The following is a 25,026-nucleotide window of genomic DNA, read 5'->3' as shown; positions in this document are numbered from 1 at the left end:
AATGGGGAAAAATAGAGAGTTGACATGGACCCTTCTGGAGCTGTTAGTGATGGTTTTGGAGCTGTTTTCCTTACCTAAATATGAGTATCCTTATGCCATGGATTGATTGATGTTGTTTGATTGAAAAAATGTCTTGTATGTTTATATATATATATAGATTGATTTTGCAACAGGATTGAAGGCATGTTGTATTGTGTGTGAATTATAGTTTGAAAGTATGTACATATAAAGGTTATGATTGGTGTTGAATGTAACAAGTATGGTATGTTAATGATTCAAAGAGGATTGAGATTTGATTAAGGTGACTTGAATAGTATTAAAGTAAGATCTCTAGGTGAGATCATTTAGTGTTTAGAATGAATATATGAGGTTTCTTCATGGGGGATTATCCTTAACACTCTAATGGTCTTTCATTCTCACTTAGAGAGGATTGACACATGTGGTGAGAGTAGTAAGAGGTCCTAGTGATAGGTGCTACGTGGAGGCCTATTACGCGGTAACAGACTTACACTTGTGTGTGGTAGGGTGAAACCCATTGACAATGACTTTGCAAAGTAGTAGAGGCCACCACAAGTGCACAACCCGTCCCAGATCGATATTCATTCTAAGTCCAGACGAGTCTAGTGTGTCATAACATGATAGGATGTTTCACTTGATTGTTTCCTTGACTACGATTCTTTATTTCGAACTCAATCCAAAATAATTCTCATCAAAATTGATGTCATCTAGCTTAGCCTTTTCAAAATATGTGTATATATAATAATTTTGTAGCAAATCTGTACTGTGTTTTTATTGCAAAAATAGAAAAATTGTTAGATTTATATCTCAATAAATCATTACAAGTTTTGGTAGCCGAATTATTTTTGGATTCTAAATTTCAAATAGCCGTCACAATATTACAGAAAAAAATAGGGTAGATTCAAAATTTACAAAATAAAATCACAAAGATGAAGTTTATAATATGATGTCAACCTTCCTTATTTTTAGAAGAATTTGGTGGTAATATACTAAATAAATAATTCTATAATTATTTTTATCCTAATAAGAACACATAAAATGGGAAATCTTGAGATTAAAAAATAAATAGTGGGAAGAAATTTACCTTGAATTAGAAGAAGAGGTAGTATGAAACAAAAACATGAGAAAGAAGAAAGAAAAACATGGTTTACTTTCGATGTGTTGAGAATGACAAATGAGTCGAGAATGAATTGTTGTTTTCACAAGCACTTTGCTTATCAGCCAAGGTTTAAGCCAAGAAAAAAAATAAGTAATTTTCCTCCTTTTGTAACAAGTGATAGTCAGACAGAGAGTTGTATTCTATATAGTTGTATTCTATATATATGCTTGTTTCTTGTCCACATCAATATTGATATCGTCCTAGGACGATATGACACAAAACAAAACTAAATATGTTTTAAGTGCTTGAATCTAAACATGTCCAGCTCACATGGGAACTATCACTAAATGGTCATATCACTAAACGGTCTAATCAATTATCTGTTGGTCTATCAGAGCTAACATGTACATATTACTCTATAATTTAGCAAAATATAATCAAACATCGACTTAAATAAGATGAATGATCAATTAGTCTAAGCCTATACTCATGACAAACATAATAAATTATATTATAAGTAGTATAATTGTCGAAACATTTTACTTATGTTCTTGTTAATTACACTTAAGACCCTGTTGACGTTTGAAGTCTTGAATGTCGAAGTGTCTTTTACAAGCACAATCTTTATTCACCTTATAGAGAATGAGTGCGGAGAAAGATGGAGACAAGAACTTTGGAGAGTGAAAATTTAAAAACAAAAGCAAAGAGTAAGATTTTAGCCAAATTCTAAATTTATCCATAGTTAATCATGCTTTGACATGAAAAATGGGTAAAACTCTCTTCTTTCTATGGTCTGACCGATCTATTAGGCCTAAGCTCAAACTCATTTAGGTAATGATCCACAAATGTAATAAGTTATAATTATAAATGGTACAATGAAGTATCTTATTAATTACATTTAAGATTCTATTAACATGTTGAGGTTGGCTTGAATGTTGAAATGTTTTCCGCACACATTACTTTACTGAAAATGAGTACTAAGAAGGATTGATTACATAAAACAAGTACTGAGAATGATGAAGTACTTTGCAGACTGAACATTTAAAAACAAAACCAAAGAGGGAGATTTTAGTCAAATTCTAGATTTATCCAGGATATAATCACGACTTGTCATGAATAATGGGTAAAATTCTATTCCTTCTTGTGCATGAGCTGGCTGAAAATCTGAGAGCAAAATTAAGCTTTACAAGTTTACATTTCCTGCTTCCAAATGTGCACAGACAATAAGACACGTCATTATTAAATTTAGTAAATTTCTTCTAGTAGTTAGAGACCCAGACTAAAGGTAATTAGAAACAACTAAGACGAATATTTTCATTTCTACTCTAATATGTAATTCTCATAAAAATAATGAAATCACATAGGAGAACACTCAAGTTTTAATTCAATGTAAGTAAATCAAAATTTTGTAAAAAACTACTTGATCGGACATTTAACATTACTCCTAACAAATCAATCAAAAGATTATAATATATTTTTAAATTAATTAAGCTTGAGGTCGATCATACATTTTGAGTATTTTTAATTAAATATTTATTTAATTATTGAGTATTCAAAATTTTTATATTTTTTAAAAGAATTTTTATCATTTAATTTTTTCAAGTAATATGATTGTTAATTTTTTTTTAGTTATCTTATTTAATTGTTTCTACATGTTAAAAAATATAACATTTTGCGGTCAATATAAATAATATTGCGTTGTATATAATATAAGAATGACAAAAAAATTGTACTCGCCGATATTAATATATAAAATTCACAAAAAATATTAAATGCATATTCTGAATGGATATATGCAAGTAATAGATATTCAATAATTTACAAGTATCATGATATCTTACATGTAGATGCCAACAATAATTATTAGTAAATCTTATTTGAGTATTTTTTTTTTTAAAATTCAAGCGATTAAAATAAAAATTATTAGCAAAAGAAATATTAATTGAAAATACAATGATAAAACGACAAAATTTTTTATTACTTTATATAAAATTCAAACTGTTTGTCGCTTAGTTTAAAACCTCATATTTCTTAATACATGGAGACAAGTAACCAAGACGAAGCGTAAATATAACAATCACAATTAATAGAAAAATTAAACGGTAGGGACACAGTTTAAAAATATAAATTTCTGAGTAATACAACAAACAAATTTAGAATTAAATATATTTTTAGCCTCTAAACTTTGAAATTAAAATTTGTCATTGTTTCAAATTTTGACATATATATAATTTTCTTAACTCAGCTACTTTAATTTATTTTTATGTATCAAATGTGTCACATGACGTTTAAGTTATTTATGTTGTTTTAACATGTTCCTACTGAAATGCAAATTTGGAACACATTTAACAAGTTTACAAAAATAACGTTGTTAATTTATAAAATAATATATCCATTCATTTCAAGTTTTGAGATCAAGATACAACAATGTTTAGAAGAAAAATGAATTTTAATTTTATATCCAAACTTTAAGGAATAAAATCATATTCAACTCAAAAGTTTAATAAGGACTCAATTCACAATATCCAAATTTGTGAGATTCAAGCTTATATTTCATTTATATAACAATATTTTTTGTTGCTAAAAAATCAATTAGAAAACAGTAACTTGTATGATTTCTAAATATATAACAAAACTTGTTATTTTATTTAAAACGTTGTCTTTTTGGAAGGGTAGAAATTATATGGAAGTGCTTTTTAGTTTTTGCTATCTTATGCATATAAACGCTTTGATTGAAATACCATATTGGTTCTACTAATATATTTTTTAGAAAAAAGTCTCAACGCTTTGATTGAAATACCATATTGGTTCTACTAATATATTTTTTAGAAAAAAGTCTCTTTAACAACTCTTTTTTGACAACATTTTGACAACGCATACGTGACAATTTATGATTGGTCCGTTTCAAATATTTTTTTAAAGATAAATTCAAACATACCAATAAAATGATGACACGTATACTGTTGTCAAAAAGTTGTTAAAAAAGAGTTGTCAAAATATCATTGTCCTATTTTTTATTGTCAATAAAAATGAAAATGTTACCATATAACAAATCTCAATGAAAATTTTCTGTTTATCTTAGTTACATAAAGTGCTAGCTAAGATATACATTTAAAATCAATTATTTATATTTGATCAAATTAAATTATCAATAATTTAACAAGTATTAGATGTTGTTTGTGTATAACTTTCTGTGTTCAAAACTAAGTTGATAATGTATCAATCAAACTAGTAATTGGATCAAAATTCAAAATATTCTGTTTGATCCTTTTAGACACATTGTCCAGTTTAGCCTGATGGACATTATTTGTATGGTTGATCAAAAGCATTTGATATGTACTTCATCTCATAGACGTAAGCATTATTTGTTGTGTGCTTCATCTGATAGACGCAAGCGCTATTTGTTATGTGGCTTATCAGATGGATGCAAGCGCTTACTTATGCTCTGGGTTTAATAAACTTTTGCTTGAAGAAACACAAATGTGTATACTTTGTCTTATAAGATTTTGTTTGAACAAACAATAAATATACTTTGTTGGATAAATACAGGTCTTGAGCAGTTTATTGTATACATCAAACTTATAAATGTAGGACCTTTCAACATTTTGTCTTCATAAAAAAATCCTTTAAAGAACATCCAAAAAACAACTTTTGTGAAAAAAGCAGAATATATATCAATGTCGAACTTGGTATTTTTATATATAACATCGAATTCAGTTTCAATAAGGAAACATAAAATTTACAGGAAATAATGGGTGAGAGGTGAATAAAAGAATGTGAGAAGGTTTAGTCCACCTTTGTAACAACTCATTCAAATTACAATGACTTCCTTTAACAGAATATGAAGAAGTTTGCTGCAGTTTTATTTCTCTTTTGAATAATATCTTGGTTTAAAAGAAGACTGTCCAATTTTTTGTCTTTTCTTTATTTCCCTGTTAATTCTTTCTTTGAAAATTCTCCTAAAACTAATATACTGTAATTTATTTATCCTTTCAAATCACCTGAGGTGCAATCGATGAGTTGGTTCACCGGCCTTTGGCCAGGACTTATTTACCAATCAGTGCATTGGAGTGAGTGCAGAGCAGTAGTTCTGAGATGGGATTCACTCCTTTCAACATATACAGTCAATATTCAGCATTTCGAATGCATAATACACACAATGACAAATTCAACCTCTGCATGCTATGATATAGCTTTCAGATGAATTCAACTCAAATCCATAAGTCAAACACAAAAGTGATGACTCGTAGAGGGCAGTACATTACAATGGACAGGTGCAGTTTCACCAAGCCAATCCAGCATGCCTGAAAAACAAATACCACCCTTCTAGTCATGAATTTAATTTTGACCTCAACCAGCTGTTTGATTAATTTTATAGAAAACAATCTTAAACTTGTGTTTAGAAAACATTAATGGATAACATTAATTCAATTTACCCCCTTTAAATGCAATTTCAGTGAAAATTATCTGTCTCCCATATTCACTATAGTACTAAGAAGAATCTTGACACTGACCACAAAGAAACAAACTGTTAAGAAAAATAAAAGACCATTACTCACTTCTGCAGTGACTACGTTTAATCGAAAATGACATGAATGCTCACGCTAAATAACATATATACAAAATGTTAGCTTTCCTTCACACTTGCAAATCCAGTCAAGTATGAAACTGCAATTAACTAATTTAAGACTGGTTCATTGCAATATAAATTAAGTTAAATTTGAAAGGATAAAGACAAGAAATGAAAGATAACAGACAAAAATAGTTTTTCATGGTTACCTACTCATAAGGAGAATTACCTTCTCATCATCCATGCTCGTTAAATCCATCTACCGTCAATCTTTATTCCACGGACATGGCAGATTTTAGGCCAAATTTGACGATCCTTTTTGTGGCATCGTTGTTTCAGCAAGGGACATTCATCAATCGTTAATTTTATTAGAGAGAGAGGCAGCTTTTCTCCCGCAATATTCTCCAGCTTTTGACAGCTTCTAATGTTTAATTCTTGGAGTGATGTGAGATGGAGAAGGCCCTTGCAATCCAACATTTCCAGACTACACAAATTAAATAGATCTAGAGACACAAGGGAGGGAGGCAGCAAACTCTCCTTTGGGAAGGATTTGATTCCATCACATGGACCCCACACATTGAGAGAGGTAACCATGTCCATGCATACCCATGCTTGGTTGCTCAGTAGTTTCACACAATCTATTATATTAACTGTTCTCAAGTTAGGTGGCATACCTCCTCCAGGGAATGACTCAATTTGTTGACAGTTTGATATGTAAAGATATTCCATCTTTGGGAAAAGAGTTCCCATCTGATCGGGCAACGATTTCAACTTTTCACAATTATAAACACGGAACCTAGTCAAATTGGGCATACAAAATCCTTCTCCCGGGAATGATACAAAGTTGGGACAGTGGCGAATTTCAAAAGACTCCAGTCTCTTCGAAATCTCTGACCCTGAGACCAAAAGTGATTCCATATTTTCACAGTTTGTGATTCGAAGACTAGTGAGATTTGGGAAGATGGCCAATGGAAGAGACGTGAGCGAATCACAACTATTATATATTGAAAGTGATTCCAGTAATTCGTGTTTGTCTTGCAACGGGAATTTCAGTTTGTTTATACCTGTGATATCAAGAATTTTCAAAGACGCAGGAAGACGACCACCTCTAAAAGATATGGCTGACGAACAATTTCGTAATCTCAAAAAGTACAGGCAAGTAGGTTGGAAGTTAGAGATGGCCTCCATCATGGACTCCACCATTGGGCCTCCTTCTACATCTATACGTCTCACCAAATGTGGAAACTCATGAAACGCTACTGTCTTGCATTTCTGTATCTCTAATGTTCGAAGGGTGCGAGGCCCTGGGACAGAACAGTCAAGAAGCTCGCAATTTCTAATGCGGAGTGTTTGCAGAGCGGGAAGGTGATTTGGCAGATCTCCCTTTAGGTTGGGGCATTCTTCTATACAAAGAAACTTAAGCACAGGAAAAGCTTCTGAATCAAATGCATTCCACACCTCCCAACAAGGCATATGATAAATGCTTAGATGTTTAAGGGATGGAAAGGGCGTCACAGATGAACAATCATCCTTCTTATAAAAGCCTGCATCAATAGTCTTCACATTCATGTTTGAAATACCAAGGTGACTGAGAGACGGTAGTTGCCCAAGTGAAGGAAGCATGCAACAGTTGTTACAATTACGTAAATATATATGTGTCATGAAGCGGTAGGAAAAATTCCCCACCCATTCCGGAAATCTGGTTCCTTTATAACCGTGAATTGACAACATTTTCAGGTCTTGGTGAGGTTCTAACCTGCTCAGTACATCTAACTGAACTTGGAAGTCGATGCTATTATCGTTATCTATAGACCATTCCAAGGATAGATGGCTAATATGATTCTTATCCATTATCCTAGCCTCTAATGCTTCTTCGCCTTTGGTAACATTCTCTAATTTCTCAATAGAAAACATACCATGGAGATTTGGAAGTCCTCCCAGTTCTTTGATGCTATTCTCTGTATGCTTGCCCACAACATAACAATCCAAGTTGCGTAATTTATTTAGTTTCCCCATTCTTTTAGGCATCTCTTTTATGGAAGTACCAAGAATTTCAAGATGACGCAAGTTTACAAGATTTTGCATGGCACTAGGCAACTTAGTCAATTCTGAGCAACTAGACAACTTCAAAGTTTGTAGATTGCACAAATTACACAGTGACTCCGGCAGAGTTTCTATACTTGTATAAGAGAGATTTAGATAACGCAAATGTATCAATTCACCAACTGAATCAGGCAGAGCAAGTTGACTTTGGAATTTGTAAAGCGATAAAACTCTCAAATACTTAAGCCTTGACACTATAATAAGCGGTGCCTTTTCGTTGTTGAATGGGGAATCTTTATAATCGATTAGCAAGAAAGTTCTTGCAAATTTTACTGTGTCAAAAGCTTCAATATCCGAGACTGGATCACTGAATCTTGTTAATGACAAATGACGAGTCTTTCTGTCGATATTGGTTTCTTTCTCAAGTTCATCTGTTCTGAAATAAAAGTCCCCACCAAGAAATGTTGCTAGATCATGAATGAGGTCGTGCATTACAAAGTAACCACCCTCACTCCATCTTGGAGATTGAAAAAAGCATCTCGAAACCAAATCATCAAAATACTCTTGACCAACTTCTTCTAAAGTCTTTCCTTTTTTCGCTGCTTTTACAAGATCTTCAGCAATCCACATCTGGATCAGTTCATCTTTTTCAAATTCATAATCTTTGGGGTACAATGAGCAATAAACGAAACACCGTTTTAAATGTGGAGGGAGATAATTATAACTGATTCTGAGTGCTGGAATAATTTTACACTGATTTTCAGGAAGTTCCCAAATGTCACTTTGAAGAACATTATTCCAATCTCTAATAGTCTGCTTTCTTCTCAACATTCCTCCAAGTGACTGTGCCGCTAACGGCAACCCATTGCACCTTTTAACAATCTGTTTTCCAATCTTTTCTAGAGTTCCTCTAGTCTCACTGGTTTCTGAGGGAGGAAATGCATGGTTTGCGAACACCAACCAACAATCTTCATTTGATAATTTGTTTAGATGATATACTTCAACAGTATGAAAAGGCACTGCAGCCGCTACATTTTCATTGCGGGTTGTGATCACAACTTTACTCCCCTTATTCCCGCTTAGAAATGGTTTTGTAAGACTACTCCAATTGTCACAATCCTCTATCCAAACATCATCCAAGACAATGAATAATCTTTTACCCTTCAGTTCGTCCATCAACTCAAGTTGAAGAGCATTTAGATCATTCAATTTACAAGGCTTTCGGGTAATTTCCTCTATCATGGTTCTTGTGACCTTCACAATATCAAATATATCAGAAACACAAACCCATGCCTTTACATCAAATATCTGCTGCTTCAATTTGCCATCGTTGAACACAGATCTTGCCAAAGTTGTTTTTCCAACCCCACCCATGCCTACAATAGGGATCACAGACACTGTTTCACCATTGGTGCTATCCTCTAACACCATCTTCATTATGGCCTCCTTATCTTTATCTCTACCATACATAGAATATCCATCTTCCAAAGATGTTGGCTGAGCTTTCCATGGCTGGTAGCTCTCCACGGGAATCTCCTTCAAATCAAGACTCTCTTTTTGTTTTAAAATGTCATCTAATCTTTCAACTATGTCTTCCAACTTAGTAATACTAACAATCTTCTTCGATTTGAAAAAGTGAGAAAATGAATTGCTTACCTCCTTTTGAGTAGCAGCTTTAGTAGAAATTTCATCAAGTAAGTCATCAACCTCATAGACAACATCTCGGAGAAGATCGAGCCACTCTTTGACATTGGAGTCTGTGATTTGTCTCTTCTCGGCATCAGCAAGCACAACTCTAACAACTATGAGCTGGGTTTTCACCTTTTGAAGCAACTTGTCAGGCTTCTTTCCTCGGACAAAGTTGAGAACCTCAGGAGAAACCAGCCTGTCGAAAAGAACGTCAAAGAAAGCAGAAAGGAGAGCACCACCTACCACAGCTAATGCCATGATCTCAACAGAAAACAAGTGATGATCAGAGTAGAAAACAAAAACGCAAAGGAAAGGAATTGGTCGCAAGAAATGAGTTGAACTGATGGGAGGAGACTTCACTTAACTCTCTTCATTTCAACTTTCTACGCTTCGTCCGTACCTACAATCAAAATAAACCGTTGGATATATATTAAAAGATTTAACGGTTGAAATTGAAGATTCTTAGTTGAAAAGTCTACTGGTTTGTCGTTTTCAAAAATTCAACGGTTGAGAATCAAGACATGTTAAATGAAATGGTTTTTCTTTTTATAGAAGTATTTCTAATATAATTTGATTTTACCTAGCTCTTTTCTTATTTGCTTTCCTACAAGTATATAGGAAAAATAATTATAGAATTTAATCATTTGAGTATTTAATTTTTTTTTTGCATATATAGTATTTGAGGTTAAATTTGAATTTTTGGATTGTAGATACTTGCTGGCATTGGCAATTCTATCTAGTTTATACAGTGGAGTTCAAGTGTTTTGTCAAGTTCACGAACTTTCAACTAGGAAAAACAGGATTCAGTCAAGAGCTGTTGGGTTGATTGATTTTATTGGATATCAGGTTTGGCATTCTTTCTTCTTCCATCACACTCATTTCATTGGTGTTCTGTTTCTAAACCCAAATTCAGTTCTCTGAATCAAATTCAGTGCTGAAATCGAACTGCAGTGAGCAGTTTCGCAAGACTGTTCACAAAAAAATGAAAGTTTTCAATTTGTTTATCAAGATTTTTGTCCTATTTGGCTATGGCAGACTGAAAGTTTAATCTGACAAGTGTGAGTTAGACTTGTAAGTAATGATTAAAAGTGTAGATTGGAAACTTGATACTTTTTTTTGGCGCTATCCTTTTGGGAAGAAATAAAATTCTAAATTTATTCTTCAACCAACCAATGATAACTTAACTGTTATTGATTCTTCTAAGATAATAATACTATGATTTTGTTTTGCAATTAAAAATAAGTTTCTCAGTGGTCTTTTGCTTCATTATGAAATGTTAGAAAACTGTTTGGTTTCAGGTTGTAGCATATCTCTTGCTATCATCAACATCTTCAGCTATTCCAATAACAGATAGAATGAGGGAAACTGCTGACAGCATATTTACAGACTCTTCAGCTGCAGCCATTTCCTTTTCCTGTTTTGCCTTCTAGTGTCTAGCACTATCAGCTGTCATATCAGAATACAAACTGTCAACACAAACTTATACATAAGCACTCTTAATAGTTAAAATTTTCTCCTATCACTGACTATAAGTAAAAAACTTTCTATTGAGTATAAGAAATTTAGAATCCGCTTTCATTTTAAAGTTGTTGAAATATATTGTATTGTTTTAACTAGCTTTTTGGTTTTGGGCTTTTTAGAAGCCTTATTTACGTTGGTCCATAGTCCCTTAAATAGGGCANTATGTGTAATAGAATTACAGCACAGTAATAATATTTTTACTTCTCAGTTTTCTCTCCAAACTTTTACAAAAGTCTTTGCACTTGTTGCAATGGTTAGTAATTCAAGTGTTGCAAGGGTTAGTTATTCGAGTGTGAGTGTTAATGCTACATTGAATAGAAATGATAAAGCTAAATGGATAAAGCTAAATTGAAAAAGACCAACAAACCTATTGCTTATTGCTTTAAGGTTAAAAGCAGTGAGTTTTCTTGTATATATTTGCTCCTAATGTTTATTATGTTTATATCATTCTCTCTTTCTTCTTAAGTGTTTGCAAATGTTGGAATAATGAGATTGTAATACAAATTTCTTTTTGTCCCGGTGTAGAGTCTGGTGATGGTGTTGATAGTTTTCCCTAATGTGGAATTTTGTAGTCATTGAAAAAAAAATGAACATTAGAACTGTCTTTTTTTTAATAGTATAATTTTTATTATACTTTGACCTTTAATGGCCACATCTTCAATGAAAGGCTCATTTTTTAATCTATTTAATTTCATTTATTATTTAGTAGGACTTATACGAGGTTCGTCTAATAATATAATAATCGTTAAAATAGTATAATATTAGCTTTTCTTCTAGAGTTTGACAAATTATTCATGAGATGAATTATGGGCTCACATGCCAATTGTTGAAAATGAACATTACACATAAACTTGACACTACAAAATCATTACAAATTCAATTTAATAGTCTTTCTCAAATTTTCTTCATCCTTAGACTCCAATAGCCTATTGCTGAATACATCAGAAGTAGCTGAATTCTTCATAATTTGAACAAAAACAGAACTTTGATCGAAAAGTTATAGAAACACATAAAAATCACTGAGACGTAATAGCAGTAGACATTTGCATACCAGAGTAGAAATTGCCAAGACTAGCAAAAACTTTAGAAAGTAAATGAATGTAGTGAGACATAGCAAAAGAAACATTTTATTCGTTATAAAACAGAAGTAACAAAAGAATAATGGAATTCAAAGTCAACACGTTTTCTGTGTCTCCTATTACTAAATTGAAAGTTGAAATAAGGCCTAACTTTTGTCAAGCTTTACTGCAGTTCTACTCTCTAATCTTAGTACACTAAATTAGTAGATTCCCATGATTTTTTTATTCTATTCCTATATGCTATACAAAAACACTATATCAGTGATATTATCACGTGTAAGGTTCAAGTGTTCCACTTCCAAATTTAGAAGTTCTTTGAGAAAAAAGACTGAAGGAATGAGTCATTAGACGAAAATCCTAGGCTTCCAGGGCTCAGCAACATGTCCATCGGAACAGCTTCTTGACTTGCAGATGCTGAGAGCTTTGTGTCTGGGAGTGAATTGATGAAATTTGCTGAGTTAGAATAATTATTCACTGCTGAAGGCCTTATTGGGGCAGGTGCTGTTACATTGCTGGTGTTGCTGTTTAGAGAAGCTCTGTTATAGCTTGCATTTCCTCGTCCTAAAGGAACATCATGGTTATGTTTCCCTTCATAGGTTGTTAGCACAGCTTTCATGTCATTTGCAGCTCTCTCAACATGTTTTCTCACTGGACAACCTGGGGCTACGCATTTGTAGTAACTCCTGCAGAAAGAATGTTTTGAGTAAGTCATGGCCTTATGGGGTGGTAATAATGAAATTGCAACACTAAAAAAAGCATATAGCAAAAGGGTGTTGTTTTTTTTCTTCAGTTCTATTTAAAATTCACTTGGCAGAATAATCATTTAAACACAAATATTTTACTTTTCATAAAGGAAGATCAATCCTATGAAGGGTTTGATTGAAATGCCCCATAGAGTAGGACTGATCATCGGATATGATGTTTGTTGGCCTTTATAATAATTACTTCAATTTCTTACATGGATAATTTATGATTGATTGACAATTTAAAAATGTTTACAATAACATTGTATGACAGTTAAATTCTTCTAGTAGAATCTGAAAAATGGAAATACCTTGGGTTTGGGTTTCCTTTGACCACTTTCTGTCCATATTTCCTCCACCTATATCCATCATCAAGTATGTCAATTTCACTTGTGGTTTGAACCACAACTCTAGGTTCCTTAACAGTTCTACTCCCAGCTGAAGAATTAGAATAGTCATCATTTTCATTCTCTCCCTTCCTGGAAAATGATAATCATAATCATAATTAGTCACACTGAAATCAAGCTCATCATGTAGTTTCTTTCCCATAATACAAGGTTATTTGAGTGATATATCTGTCATTTGCTTATCTTACCATCTTTTGGCCTCAGGACCAAAGTCATCATCATCAACTCCTCCAGAGCAACTAGTTTGTGATGTTTGTTCAAAATCTTCCTCTCCAATAGACTGATCTGAAATCCCAGAGATGGTGCAGGATGAAGTTTGATGCATTGATTGAGAGCCATTTTTTCTATTATGTGGCTTAGGATGATTGTGACTTCCCCTGTATACTATTTCAGTAACATGTCCCTCCAAAGACCTCTCAACTTTCTTCTTTGTAGGACAATTTGGATAAGTGCACTTGTAATAACTGCGTGGATTCTCACTTCCTTTCACTTGTTTCTCTCCATATTTCCTCCAATTGTACCCATCTTCTGATCTCCTTTGTTCTCTAATGGACTTAAAACCATTGTTGGAGTTAAATTGAACAGACCCAGAAGTAGAATTGCTTTGTATTTCAGGTTTGATTGAGACAATTTCTGTGGAGAAGCCCTGAGTTGTTGCATATTCAGATTTTGTTTCTGTCCTCTCCGATGAGAAATCTGTTTGCTTTGCAGCTTCATTGAATATCATTGTATCCTGTTTCTTTAGTGGCTCCTGTTGTTCAAGTGGAACAAAGATTAGAAAACATAATTAAGTAAATCCAAGAGTAACATATTCCATTCCAAAGAATCAACAACTTGGAAACTTGCTGATAAGTTCTTATGTGTTAAGTAAGTTCAATGGCCTTTAATTTTAGCCAAGTGATCTTCAGAAACGTTTTATTATGCAGACAGCAATGACCTACAAAATTTATATCAAGTGGCATAAAATAAGATATATATATATATATATATATATATATATATATTGAAAGTAGGTAATAATTTCTGAGAAGATGCATAGACATATATATATTTTCAAGTTTGATTCAGTCAACTTGGAATAGCGTAGTCTAAGTTTTGAATTGTTCAAACAAGCTTGTACCAACCAAAATTCAAAATTAAATAAATTAAAAAAGTGAAGAACCAAAAGAAGACGACAGATTCAACAAATAGCAAATGGTAATGAAAAAATAGCATATGCTAATGAGACAAATTGGTCCAAGCAAGTCAAGGTAAACATATTGAACAAGAAATGGTCTCACACCCCTGAATCATCAAATAAATAACCAGAAAAAAAAAAATATACACCCCAAATTATGTTCTTTTAAGTCAAATTTATATAGAAAAGCAATACAACTTACCACTTGAAACATGCTTGTGGAAGATTGAAAGAGAGGCACGTAATTTGTTTTTGTTAGGAAAGAGAAGTCAGAGTAGTTTCTCTCTTCCTCCTTGTTTCCTAGCTGGTCCACAGTTGAACTGTTTCTCATGTTGAAACTCGAGCTGGAAGATGATTCAGTTGTGTAAGATGCAGGAACCTGAACCAAACACACAAAACGAAAATACCCCACAGTTAGTTTTCCAAAAGAACATAACATTGGAGTGATGCAAAAGACCACCTCAATTCTAAACCAACATATAAAACAAGAACACCATACCGTTACAAAAAACATTTCATTGACCAATAAAAAGAACCATTATTTATCACTATTATTACATGCTATCTTTAGAGGAAACTCTGATTTCATATTTATTTTTATTAAATTGTGTAGGAGAATTCTTCCGACAGTACTTCAGCACAAAACTACAGATAACTTTCATGAAAGTCCATCCTGTCACCGATAAACAGGTGGCAGAACTACTATACCCAAAGGAAAAACAGTTTTTCATCAGGTACAATAATGGCGATAACTGATGGTAAAACTTACATTTTGAGTAGAAAACAAGAGGGGTGAGTTCAATGACTGTGTTGTTGGAGCAAAACCAGGTGGGAACTCAGAATAAGAAGGGAGGGGTTGAAGTTGTTTGAAAGTGTTAGGAAATTCAAGTCCAAAAGGATCATCATCCATGGTTAAGCTATTGCTGTTAGAAAGTAGGTCAGTGAAACTGAAAGACATGCTCAAGAAATGAGGTATGAATGAAGAAGGTTGATGCTTTCGATGTTGTTGTTGTTGAGTTTGAAAATGGAGAGAGAAAAGAGAGGAAGTGATGCACTTTATTTATGCGTGCTATGGCATGCACACCACCCATGTCTTTGGAAGCTACTACTTCTGACTCAGTAGCCAAAGGTTGACCTTTGACCGTGGAAAAAAAAGCACATCAAAAATGGGTCAAGGGTTGCTGGTTTGACTTGACTCTGCTACCTATCATAATTATTACACAACACTGCCAAAGTGGCGGCTCAAACATGCAGAGGAAATTGAACCTGCGGTGACTTTGTTACATCTTCGTGCACTAGATGAATCATGACCGTTAATATAGATCGGATGATTCGCACTTCAACTGTGTATTTGAATTTTAATTTATGGATAGTCGTTCGATAAATCCAACCCCTGCGATTTGTTGATAGAGTAAGTGCATACTAATGCTGAATGCAGGGAAATCCTAATTGAAAGAAAATGTAGCCCGAAATTTCGCTATGTGTCTCCTTATGTGGCATCTTTTCTACATAGAATCTGCAGACTCAGCAACGACACGGTTTTTTTATCAAATAACCAAGTTATCAAATAAAAAATTATTCAAAAGAAATATATTAATAATAATAATAATAATAGTAATATGAAATCTTATTTAATGATTTATTTAAAACCATGCGTAAATTTTTTATTTGGACATATACATTATTATTTTTTATTATTAAATAAATCCAAACAAATTTTAACTTTAAAAAATTAATGAAATTTATTTTCTATACTTTTCCTTCTAAAAATTACTTCGATTTGTTAATTCATTTTTGTACGGGTGTTTAATTATTTAGCCTTTGAAATTACATTTTCCCGTATATGCTCATTTAATAGTAAGGTTAAAAACTAATAATAACGTAAGTATATGGCTAATATATTGTATAAACATTTTTAATATATATATATATATATATATATATATATATATATATAGGTTTGTTAACGGTCGTACGTTTGGTTTTCAGTTGCTACATTTTAGAAATGTGTACCGGGTTATAGTAGACAAATATACTCTCATATATTATGGATTATAAGTTTTAAAGTCAAAGGTATTTGAATAATTTTCATTCTCAAAACTTAAAAAAAAAAAAAAAACAAGAAACCCCCAAACTCTTACTCACCTACTCTTACTCACCTTTCTCATTCCTCTCAACTCTTTCTCTTTCATCTCTCTCACTCTAACTAACTTTTTCTCTGTCATGTCTACTGTAGCCCCAATTGTAAAAAATCAAAAACACTGACGGTTAAACAATTTCTTACAAAAAAATGATTTTATAATGAGTTTTCATTTTATAATTTTTGTCTTATCTATTTTTATCTAATTTTCACAAGCATAATGACATATGAAGGAATTGGTAATTCGTCTGAAAAAAAATCAGAATCACTCGCTATCAAACAATTTCTTACAAAAATGATTTTATAATGAGTTTTCCTTTTATATTTTTTGTCTTATCTAATTTTATCTAATTTTCACAAGCATAATGACATAAAAGGAATTGGTAATTGGCTTGGAAAAAAAATCAGAAAAGTTAAACAATTTACAAAAAACAATTTTATAATGAGTTTTCATTTTATAATTTTTGTCTTATATAATTTTATCTAATTTTCACAAGCATAATGACATAAAAAGGAATTGGTAATTGTTCTGGAGGTTTTTTAAGAGATGATGATTCAACATTTGCAAATTATGAAATTAGATAGATTAGTGAAGATGATGAAATTGAAGAGATCTTGAATGAAACTTTGCCTGAAGGCAAATATGTCAATGACTCGGTTATTTACAAAGGTAAATTGTTTAACGACGAGTATTTCTAATTTTTTTTTCATTTGGATCTACCATAGGATGATAGAGAAAATGTTGGAGTGAGAGAGATGAAAGAGAAAGGGTTAAGAGGAATGAGGAAGGTGAGTAAGGGTTTGGGGGTTTCTTGTTTTTTTTTTTTAGTTTTGAGAATGTGACATGCTGACATGTTGAGGTGTCCTTTAATTACGACGTGACATAGGTTAACCAACCAAAACATATCACCTCACGCCTCCTACCATGTCATTTATGCCTTCTCCACAGAAACCTTAATTTCCAAACCATAGCTACTATGCGCCGCCACTACAGTCCCCTCAACCTTCGCCGTGAACCTCCATGGTCGTCCTAAGTCCTCTGTCACTCTCCTCCTTCGTCAATCCTAAGCAACCTGCAGAAGATCAAACCATAGAACCTAGAATCGCGCATCTACTTCTCGCGCGAGAATCTACTCCATCATCTTCTCCATGGTAGCCACGCAAATCACACATCAACTCCAACTAAGCCGCCACCACGAAATCGCCATCGGACCTGCATACAAGATGTTCACCATTTTTCGTTATATATGATGGTTGCGGGTTCTTTACCACCCTACGTATGGAACAGAAACACATATTTCAACTTATCTCTAATTAAACAATTGAATGAGAATAAGTTGGTTCTAAAGGGTAATTGTTTCTTGATTTTATCTTTCATCGATGGTTTCGTGGTATAAATATGTCGGAATGTAAGTGATAACGGTTGAAAAACTGTAATTTTTATACTTAATTTTGATATCAAATGCACCCTTGTTGACTTAGAAACTTGCTTTGACTCATGATTTTTCTATAGTTTTGTGAATAAAAGAGTTGAGGACATGTTTTATGATTTTATCATTAGATTCCTTTGATTTTGTAGGTTTTTGAAATGAATTGAAAAAATGGTTGAAGTACCAACGAATGCAGTGTAGAAAAGTCAAATATAATGCAGAAAAGTCAACTAGTCAACTAGAAAAGTCAATCAGTCAACCAGAAAAGTCAACCAGTTGACCATAATGTTGACCAGAGCGTTGAGCGGTTTTGAGGCAAATCGCCGAGCGCCATTTTTTAGCGCTGAGCGGTTTGGACGCGGGCCTGGACCTGTTTTATGTTATTTTTATGATATGTTTGCGCTTAGACTTGGTTTCGGTTATTTTTATGGTCTATTTAAAGACCTAAACACTTTAGAGAATGTATCTTTTGATGGCTTAGGCACAAAAACATATTTTTTACCCTTTTGGGGTAGATTTGGAGATGGTGACAACTCTCCTTTTTCTCCTTTTAGGGTTTCTATCCCCATTCTTTCATTCCATTGACCTAGTTTCTCCATGACGATGGGGAACTAAACCTTATTTGTTGTCAGGGAAAGATGTAACCTCTAAACTCTCTTATATCCAAATTCTTATTTAATTCATATGCTTGCATATGCTTGATTTATCAATTGTTGGGTTCCTTACCTATATTTAATGTTTTTACCGTTTAACTCATTCAGTAAATGTTTTTTGTCTTTATTGATACAGGAACGTACAATAATGTCATGAACTGGGGGGAATTCCTTGATTATGCTAATACCGCCTAGGGATAGGGGTAGGACGATCAATTGTATTTTGCTTCTGTTTATTATGCATTATTAGTTACTAAGGGAGGAGAGGGATAACAAGTCGGTAATTAGTAATAGGCTTTTTTCGCCAAGGGATTGGGTTAAGGGTAGACCAAGAAAGTTTGCATGGCAATATGATAAATAAGCGAATTAAATAAGAAGAGTAGATATATGAGAGTGATTGAGTGAAATCTGAACCCTAGCAACAAATCCATCTCATATTATCAACATCATCCGTCCACTTTTGTGTTTAACCTCAATTGATCAAATTGCATTAATGTTTATTTTTCCGTACTTTATATTCAAAAACCCCAAAATATTGTTCTTATAGTCTTGATTGGTTAAGCAAAAACACAACAGTTTAGTGCCATGAGTCTCTTGGGAAAACGATACTTGGACTTACCCATTTTATATTACTTGATAACGATCTGGTACACTTGCCAGGGACTTAACAATAAGTGAGTCTAAAAATGAAAAATTGATATATTAATACATTATTTTAAATTTTTGAGTTAGATGTGATGTTAATTTTGTTACCAATGAGGAGCATTGGTAAATCTTGAAGTAAATTGTTTTGATGATGCTACAAGAAGTTTAACCTGAAGAAGATATTTGAGATATTTTTTAAAAGCAATTTATAGAATATGAATGTAGTAGGAAATTCCTAAAAATTTGTAAAACTTGTATTTTAGATAATGTACTGAAATAATCGATTATGAGGAGCAATAACCGATTATCATGAGTCTTTCAGGAATAATCGATTATCACTCCAAATAATTGGTTATCACAGGTCTGTTTTTAAAACTGCATAAGTTATTTTTGAAAAACCTATAACGGACTTGAATAATCGATTATCACTTATAATAATCGATTATTACTGGCAGTTGGGACTTGACCTTTGATATTCAGACTGGCTGGTTATATATTGGACTTATGAGAATTTCAGAAGTAATGTTGTTGAATAGAAAGCTCTTAGAGAATACTGTTTGTCAGAGGAAGTTCTCAAAAGCTATATTTCAAGTTCCCTTGCTTGGTCTCGTGAATAGGAGAAGCTCGCGTTTCGTGTGTCGATAGTCGGAGCGGTTCTCTTCGAGTTAGCAAGGTGTTCTGCCTGGTCTCGTGAATAAGAGAAGTTCGCGTTTCGTGTGTCGATAGTCAGAGCGGTTCTCTTCGAGTTGGCAGAGTGTTCTTCTCCCAGTTCGTTCGTCGAAGGAAGGTTTAATCATATTTTTATTCATTACTGTTGTAATCTAAAAATCTGTTTTTAGTGAAACTGTTAATCACTTTTTATAATGATTAACAACTGGACATAGATTCTTTTGAATCGAACCAGTATAAAAATTTCTTGTGTGATTTTTCTACTCCCTACACTCTTTAATTTTATTTTCACATCAACTGTTCGACAAATTTTCTCTTAGAAAATTTATTTCTGAAAACTGACCATTTTAATTTAAAAAGTGACCGAACATGCTTTTCGCTACTTTAAGTTTTATTCCGCTGCGTTATACTCTCTGGCTGATACCATCAAAAAAAAAATTTATCTATAGATTTTGTTTTCATTGTTGTTTATCTCTGTAATAAGTTTCTTTTGTTTGTTGGATCTACTATGATGATCTTAAATATTTAGATATTGTATGGTAATCTTTGGTTAGTTTGTACTGAAACAGTTGTTGTGATATTTTCAGAGACTCAACAGAAGTTCAATGGCGGGTATCGTAGTTGGGGCTCATATTTTGTGAACCAAAGTGTCTTCTTTGACTCAAAGCAAGGGTATCTTGTGAACGACACATGCATCATTGAAGCTCATGTTTGTGTCTCTGATTTTAGTACAATTGTAGTTAACAACTTGAATACAATCTCTACTAAGTTAGGTGATGAAGCAAGAAAAAATTCAGAATCCACACAACACGAAGATGATAAAGAAACAAAAACATAAACAGAAACATTAAATGAGTGTGAGAAGCTTAGTTCAAGCAGTTGTGGATCTAGTCAAACAGAAGGGGAAGTAAAAAGTTCGGATTTGACACTAAAAGACTTTCTAGATTTGGCGAGTTTTGGGAAAGAAGAAGCAGCTTTTGTTCCACGGTTGGAAGAGGCATTCGGTATTTTAAAATGAAGAAGCTGAGGGGAGAATTAAAATTTAAAATGATATAAATATCCACATAATAACCTCATATTGTGCCATGTCGTAATTAAAGGACACCTCAACATGTCACATCACAAGAAATTTAACGTCGTCCACAACAATTAACGGCAAGAGTATTATTTACTCAATTTTACCAATATAGAGACCCAATTGATACCAATCCACATAAATAGAGATTTCCAAAGACATTAAACCTAAAATTTATTTTATCTGTAGTTATATATATATATATATATATATATATATATATATATATATATATATATATATATATATATATACCTTTTATTTTTATTTTAACTACTTTAATTATTACTTTTAAAATTTAAATAATTTGTAGATATTTAAAAATGTGTACACACTACCAATAACGGCTGTTTACGTTACTAAATAAAGATTAATTATCCTCAAATATTACATAATTAAGAAAAAAATATTTATTATATTTTTCATAATAAATTTTATTTTAATAATTATTATAACATTTAATTTTTTTAATCTTATTTATTATATAGTTACTATTTTTTAATCTTATTTATTATATAGTTACTATTATATAAAGAAAATAATTTCTAAGTACTTTTAATTTTTTTTATTTGATAATTTTACCCTTTTGTAAAAAGGCATACATTATTATTTTTAACTATCGCTATTATCTCGAAATATAACCCTCTAACTTTTACAATAAATATAATTTTCTAACTTTCCGCTTAAAATAACAAAAAAATACATTTCTTTAAAAATTGTATTATTTATATGACATGTTACGTGTCATGTTGTAAAAATTCTTTTATCTATAACTAAATATTATAAGTAGCCATAGATTAAAAATAATAAAACTCGATTATTTTAATATTAAATAGTTTATCTATAAATAATTTTATTATAAATTAGTTTTACTATTTTAAAACGTATCATCTTTCTAATAATAACTTTTCTAGAGTTCTGACTCCTGAGTCATCTCTTTGACAATCAGGAGGTATCTAATCGATCACGACGACAAGGTCTATATTTCTAGCCGATCATTTTCTATCATAAAGCAAGTAAGTTTCTACCCTTGTTTCTGTTCGATTTCAATTTGTTATTATGTCCAAGAATCCGCCTTTGCATGTAGCCTTTTTGTTTTCCCTTTTATTCTTGTTTAAATTGAGGTCATAAGGACTTTATCCGATAATCCTTCAGTGTTTCGTAGGTTCGTCTAGAGTTTCCTTGTGTTTCAAGTAACTAGTGGGACGTTCGTAGAGTCGGGCAATTCTTGTAAGGTAAGGGAAGCTAGACCCTGTCTTAGTTTGTGTTTGTATTGTAAATTTGGTAATCTATGTGTTATAGATGATTACGAGAAATTGGTGAATTTGGAGAATACTATGTATGTTTAATTGATGGTTTTGATAGTATGGTATTGAGTATAATTGGTATGGTGTAATTGTGATACTTGGTACTGTTATGATTATATGTGATAATGATGTTTTAGTGTTTGAAACTGAATTCAAGGGTGTGCTGAAAACATTGGTCAAGTTACTTGAGTTTCAAGCTTAAAAAGGTAGGTTTTGGTGAGTGAAATTGAGAAATAGGTATTGGAGTGAGATGACAAATGCTCTAGCACTGTTATGTGGTTAGTTGAAACTTGTTGGAAGAGTTAGATGGTTAAAAATTGACATGTAACAGAGGGGGTGGTTCATAGTTGAAGTTGTCAAGTGTTTTTGGTGTAAAAAAAGGGGTTTTGAGTAGTGAGATTTTGAGATAAGAGGTATAAACTGTTTTGGAGAGTTTGGAGTATGTTATGAGACTAATTAGGACTTGTCTAGGTTGTTAATTAAGAGAAATCTGGTACAGGACAGTTTATGTCATCTTAGTGTGAGTTCTTACGTGTTTTTGGCCTAATTTGAGGTTTTGAATGGTGAAATCTTGAAACAAAGTGACTGTGAGAAATCTAAGGTGTTTGAGGGTGTTAGCAAGTGTACTTAGACTTGGTTATGCAGTGTGTAAACTGATATAGAGGGTAGAAAGTGTAGAATTGAGTTTGGAAAGCTTGTAGGATTGAAATTGGGTTTCAATGAGTCATATTGTGTTGTAGCAGTGTTGAGTTTTCTCAAGGTCTAGAGGGTCTTTAGAAGTTGGGGTAAAGTGTGCAAAGTGAGAAAAATAAGTGTTGGTTGTGTTGATAGCGCTTGAGCGCCCAAACAGGATGCTGAGCGTCGTTTCAAGTGGCTAGGGCGCTGAGCGCCAGCCCTTGGGCACCTGAGCGCCACTGGGTGTCCCTAATCACCATTGCACCAAATTTTTTTGGGGGTTTTCAGGGTTTTGGATATCAGTTTTAGACGTTCTTTAGGTTGTTTTGGAGGGTTTAGACGCTTCCAAAGTTGTTGGTGAGGGTTTCAAAGCTGTTTTCCTTGTCTAAGTGTGAGTATCAAGTTGCTATGAAGAAAATTGTGTTATTATGTGACTTCTGAGGACTTGTAAGGGTGTTTTTGGTTGTTTAATGTATAATCAAAAGTTTCATGTGATAGTATGCAATGTTTATGTGAAATGTGTTTGTGTGTGTGTGTATGTATGATTTTGAGAGGAATATGTTGATGATGAATATGTGGTTGATTATAGGAATGATATTGATGGACGTAATTCGATGATCCTCGCGGAGAGGTTACATGATGATGCTCTATGTTGTTGTTGTATGAATGTATGGAGCTTTGTATGAGGAGTTTATCCTAACGCTCTCAATAACCCTAAGTCAAGTAGAGGTTGTTGGTTAGGTCATGGACAGTAGTAGCACGAGGTCCAGTCTAGGGGCTTTACCTTGGCCAAAGACATTTATGGACTAGCCTTGTATGGTAGCTTGGGGGTGGGCCAACTGTATTACCATTACAAGTGCATAAACTATCCTAGTTCGACAATCATACCATATCCGGATGAGACAAGTCTAAGGTTGTGATATAATTTGGGACGTATGCTTTATCATGTGTGTAATATAATGTATAATTGAATTTTTATTATAATTATGATGAGCTATTTTACCACTAGCCTATCATTACTTTTGTGGTGCCTGTTGTGTGTTGTTCTCTTTGCGATGATCACTTTAATGATGTGAACTTAGGGATACAGTCTTTTCAGTTGTTCTAGTAGTAGGTGAGGGGAAATAGATGGGAAGTCAGATGATTCTATTTGTCTTATAGTGATTCCATTATCACATATATAATATTTTGTTTTAGTAGTATTTTACTATTAAAAATAGGATGTTAGAATATTTTTTTTAGTGTACTTTTTTATTCAATTTTAACTACTTGATTACTATTTTTAAAATTAAATAATAATTAATAACAAAAAATATATTTTTCAGTTTTATCATTTTTATAACTATATATAAAAAGAATACACATATTTGGTACCTCTTTTATTTTTCCAATTTTATTCTCTTAATTACTATTAAATTTAATTAATAATTCATAACTAAAAAACTATTTTCCAATTTTATCAGTAACTACATTTTTAATTTAAATAATTACTCATTATAAAATAATTTTTTACTCTTTTATCAACCAATTTTTCAAATTTAAATAATTTCTCATAATAAAAAAATTATTTACACAACATTATTTATAATATTGTTTTATTTCAATAACTAAAATTTATTTTATCTATATATACCCTTTTTGTTTTGCTAATTTTACTTTTTAATTTCTATTTTTAAAATTTAAATAATTTTTAGATATTTAAAAATAATACACGCGCTATTACACTAGTAGATAAATAATTATTATCTTCGAATATTTTATAATTAAGAAAAAAATGTTTATTTTATAATTTTTATAATAAATTTAATTTTAGTAATTATTACAATATTTAATTTTTTAATTATATTTATTATATCTACTATTATATAAAGAAAATATTTTTTAACTACTTTTAATCTTATTGTTTTATTTGATAATTTTATCCTTTTGTAGAAAAAGGCATTTATTAGTTTTTTAACGATCGCTATCATGTCCAAATATAACCGTCTAACTTTTTCAAAAAATATAAATTATCTCACTTTCTCACTTAAAATAGCATAAACATACCTTTTCTTTTAAATTTTATTATTCAAATTTTTTATATCAC

General features: G+C 32.1%; 2 protein-coding genes across 2 annotated transcripts; both read right to left on the bottom strand.

Annotated features, from left to right (window-relative positions):
• Positions 1–4,515: 4,515 nt before the first annotated feature.
• Positions 4,516–9,744, bottom strand: LOC106755119 (putative disease resistance protein At3g14460). Its single transcript, XM_014637215.2, has 2 exons — positions 5,917–9,744; positions 4,516–5,421 (listed from the first exon to the last, which is right to left on the bottom strand). The coding sequence occupies exon 1, from the start codon at positions 9,675–9,677 to the stop codon at positions 5,937–5,939; it is 3,741 nt and encodes a 1,246-aa protein (XP_014492701.1). The 5' UTR covers positions 9,678–9,744; the 3' UTR covers positions 4,516–5,421; positions 5,917–5,936.
• A 2,307-nt stretch (positions 9,745–12,051) lies between these two features.
• On the bottom strand, positions 12,052–15,401 carry LOC106755105 (probable WRKY transcription factor 33). Its single transcript, XM_014637202.2, has 5 exons — positions 15,116–15,401; positions 14,549–14,725; positions 13,358–13,920; positions 13,074–13,241; positions 12,052–12,702 (listed from the first exon to the last, which is right to left on the bottom strand). The coding sequence occupies exons 1-5, from the start codon at positions 15,302–15,304 to the stop codon at positions 12,324–12,326; spliced, it is 1,476 nt and encodes a 491-aa protein (XP_014492688.1). The 5' UTR covers positions 15,305–15,401; the 3' UTR covers positions 12,052–12,323.
• Between the last annotated feature and the right edge of the window lie 9,625 nt (positions 15,402–25,026).

This window comes from Vigna radiata, unplaced genomic scaffold (assembly GCF_000741045.1).
Source record: "Vigna radiata var. radiata cultivar VC1973A unplaced genomic scaffold, Vradiata_ver6 scaffold_261, whole genome shotgun sequence".
Lineage (NCBI taxonomy): Eukaryota > Viridiplantae > Streptophyta > Magnoliopsida > Fabales > Fabaceae > Vigna > Vigna radiata.
This window is presented reverse-complemented; position numbering and strand designations above follow the sequence as displayed.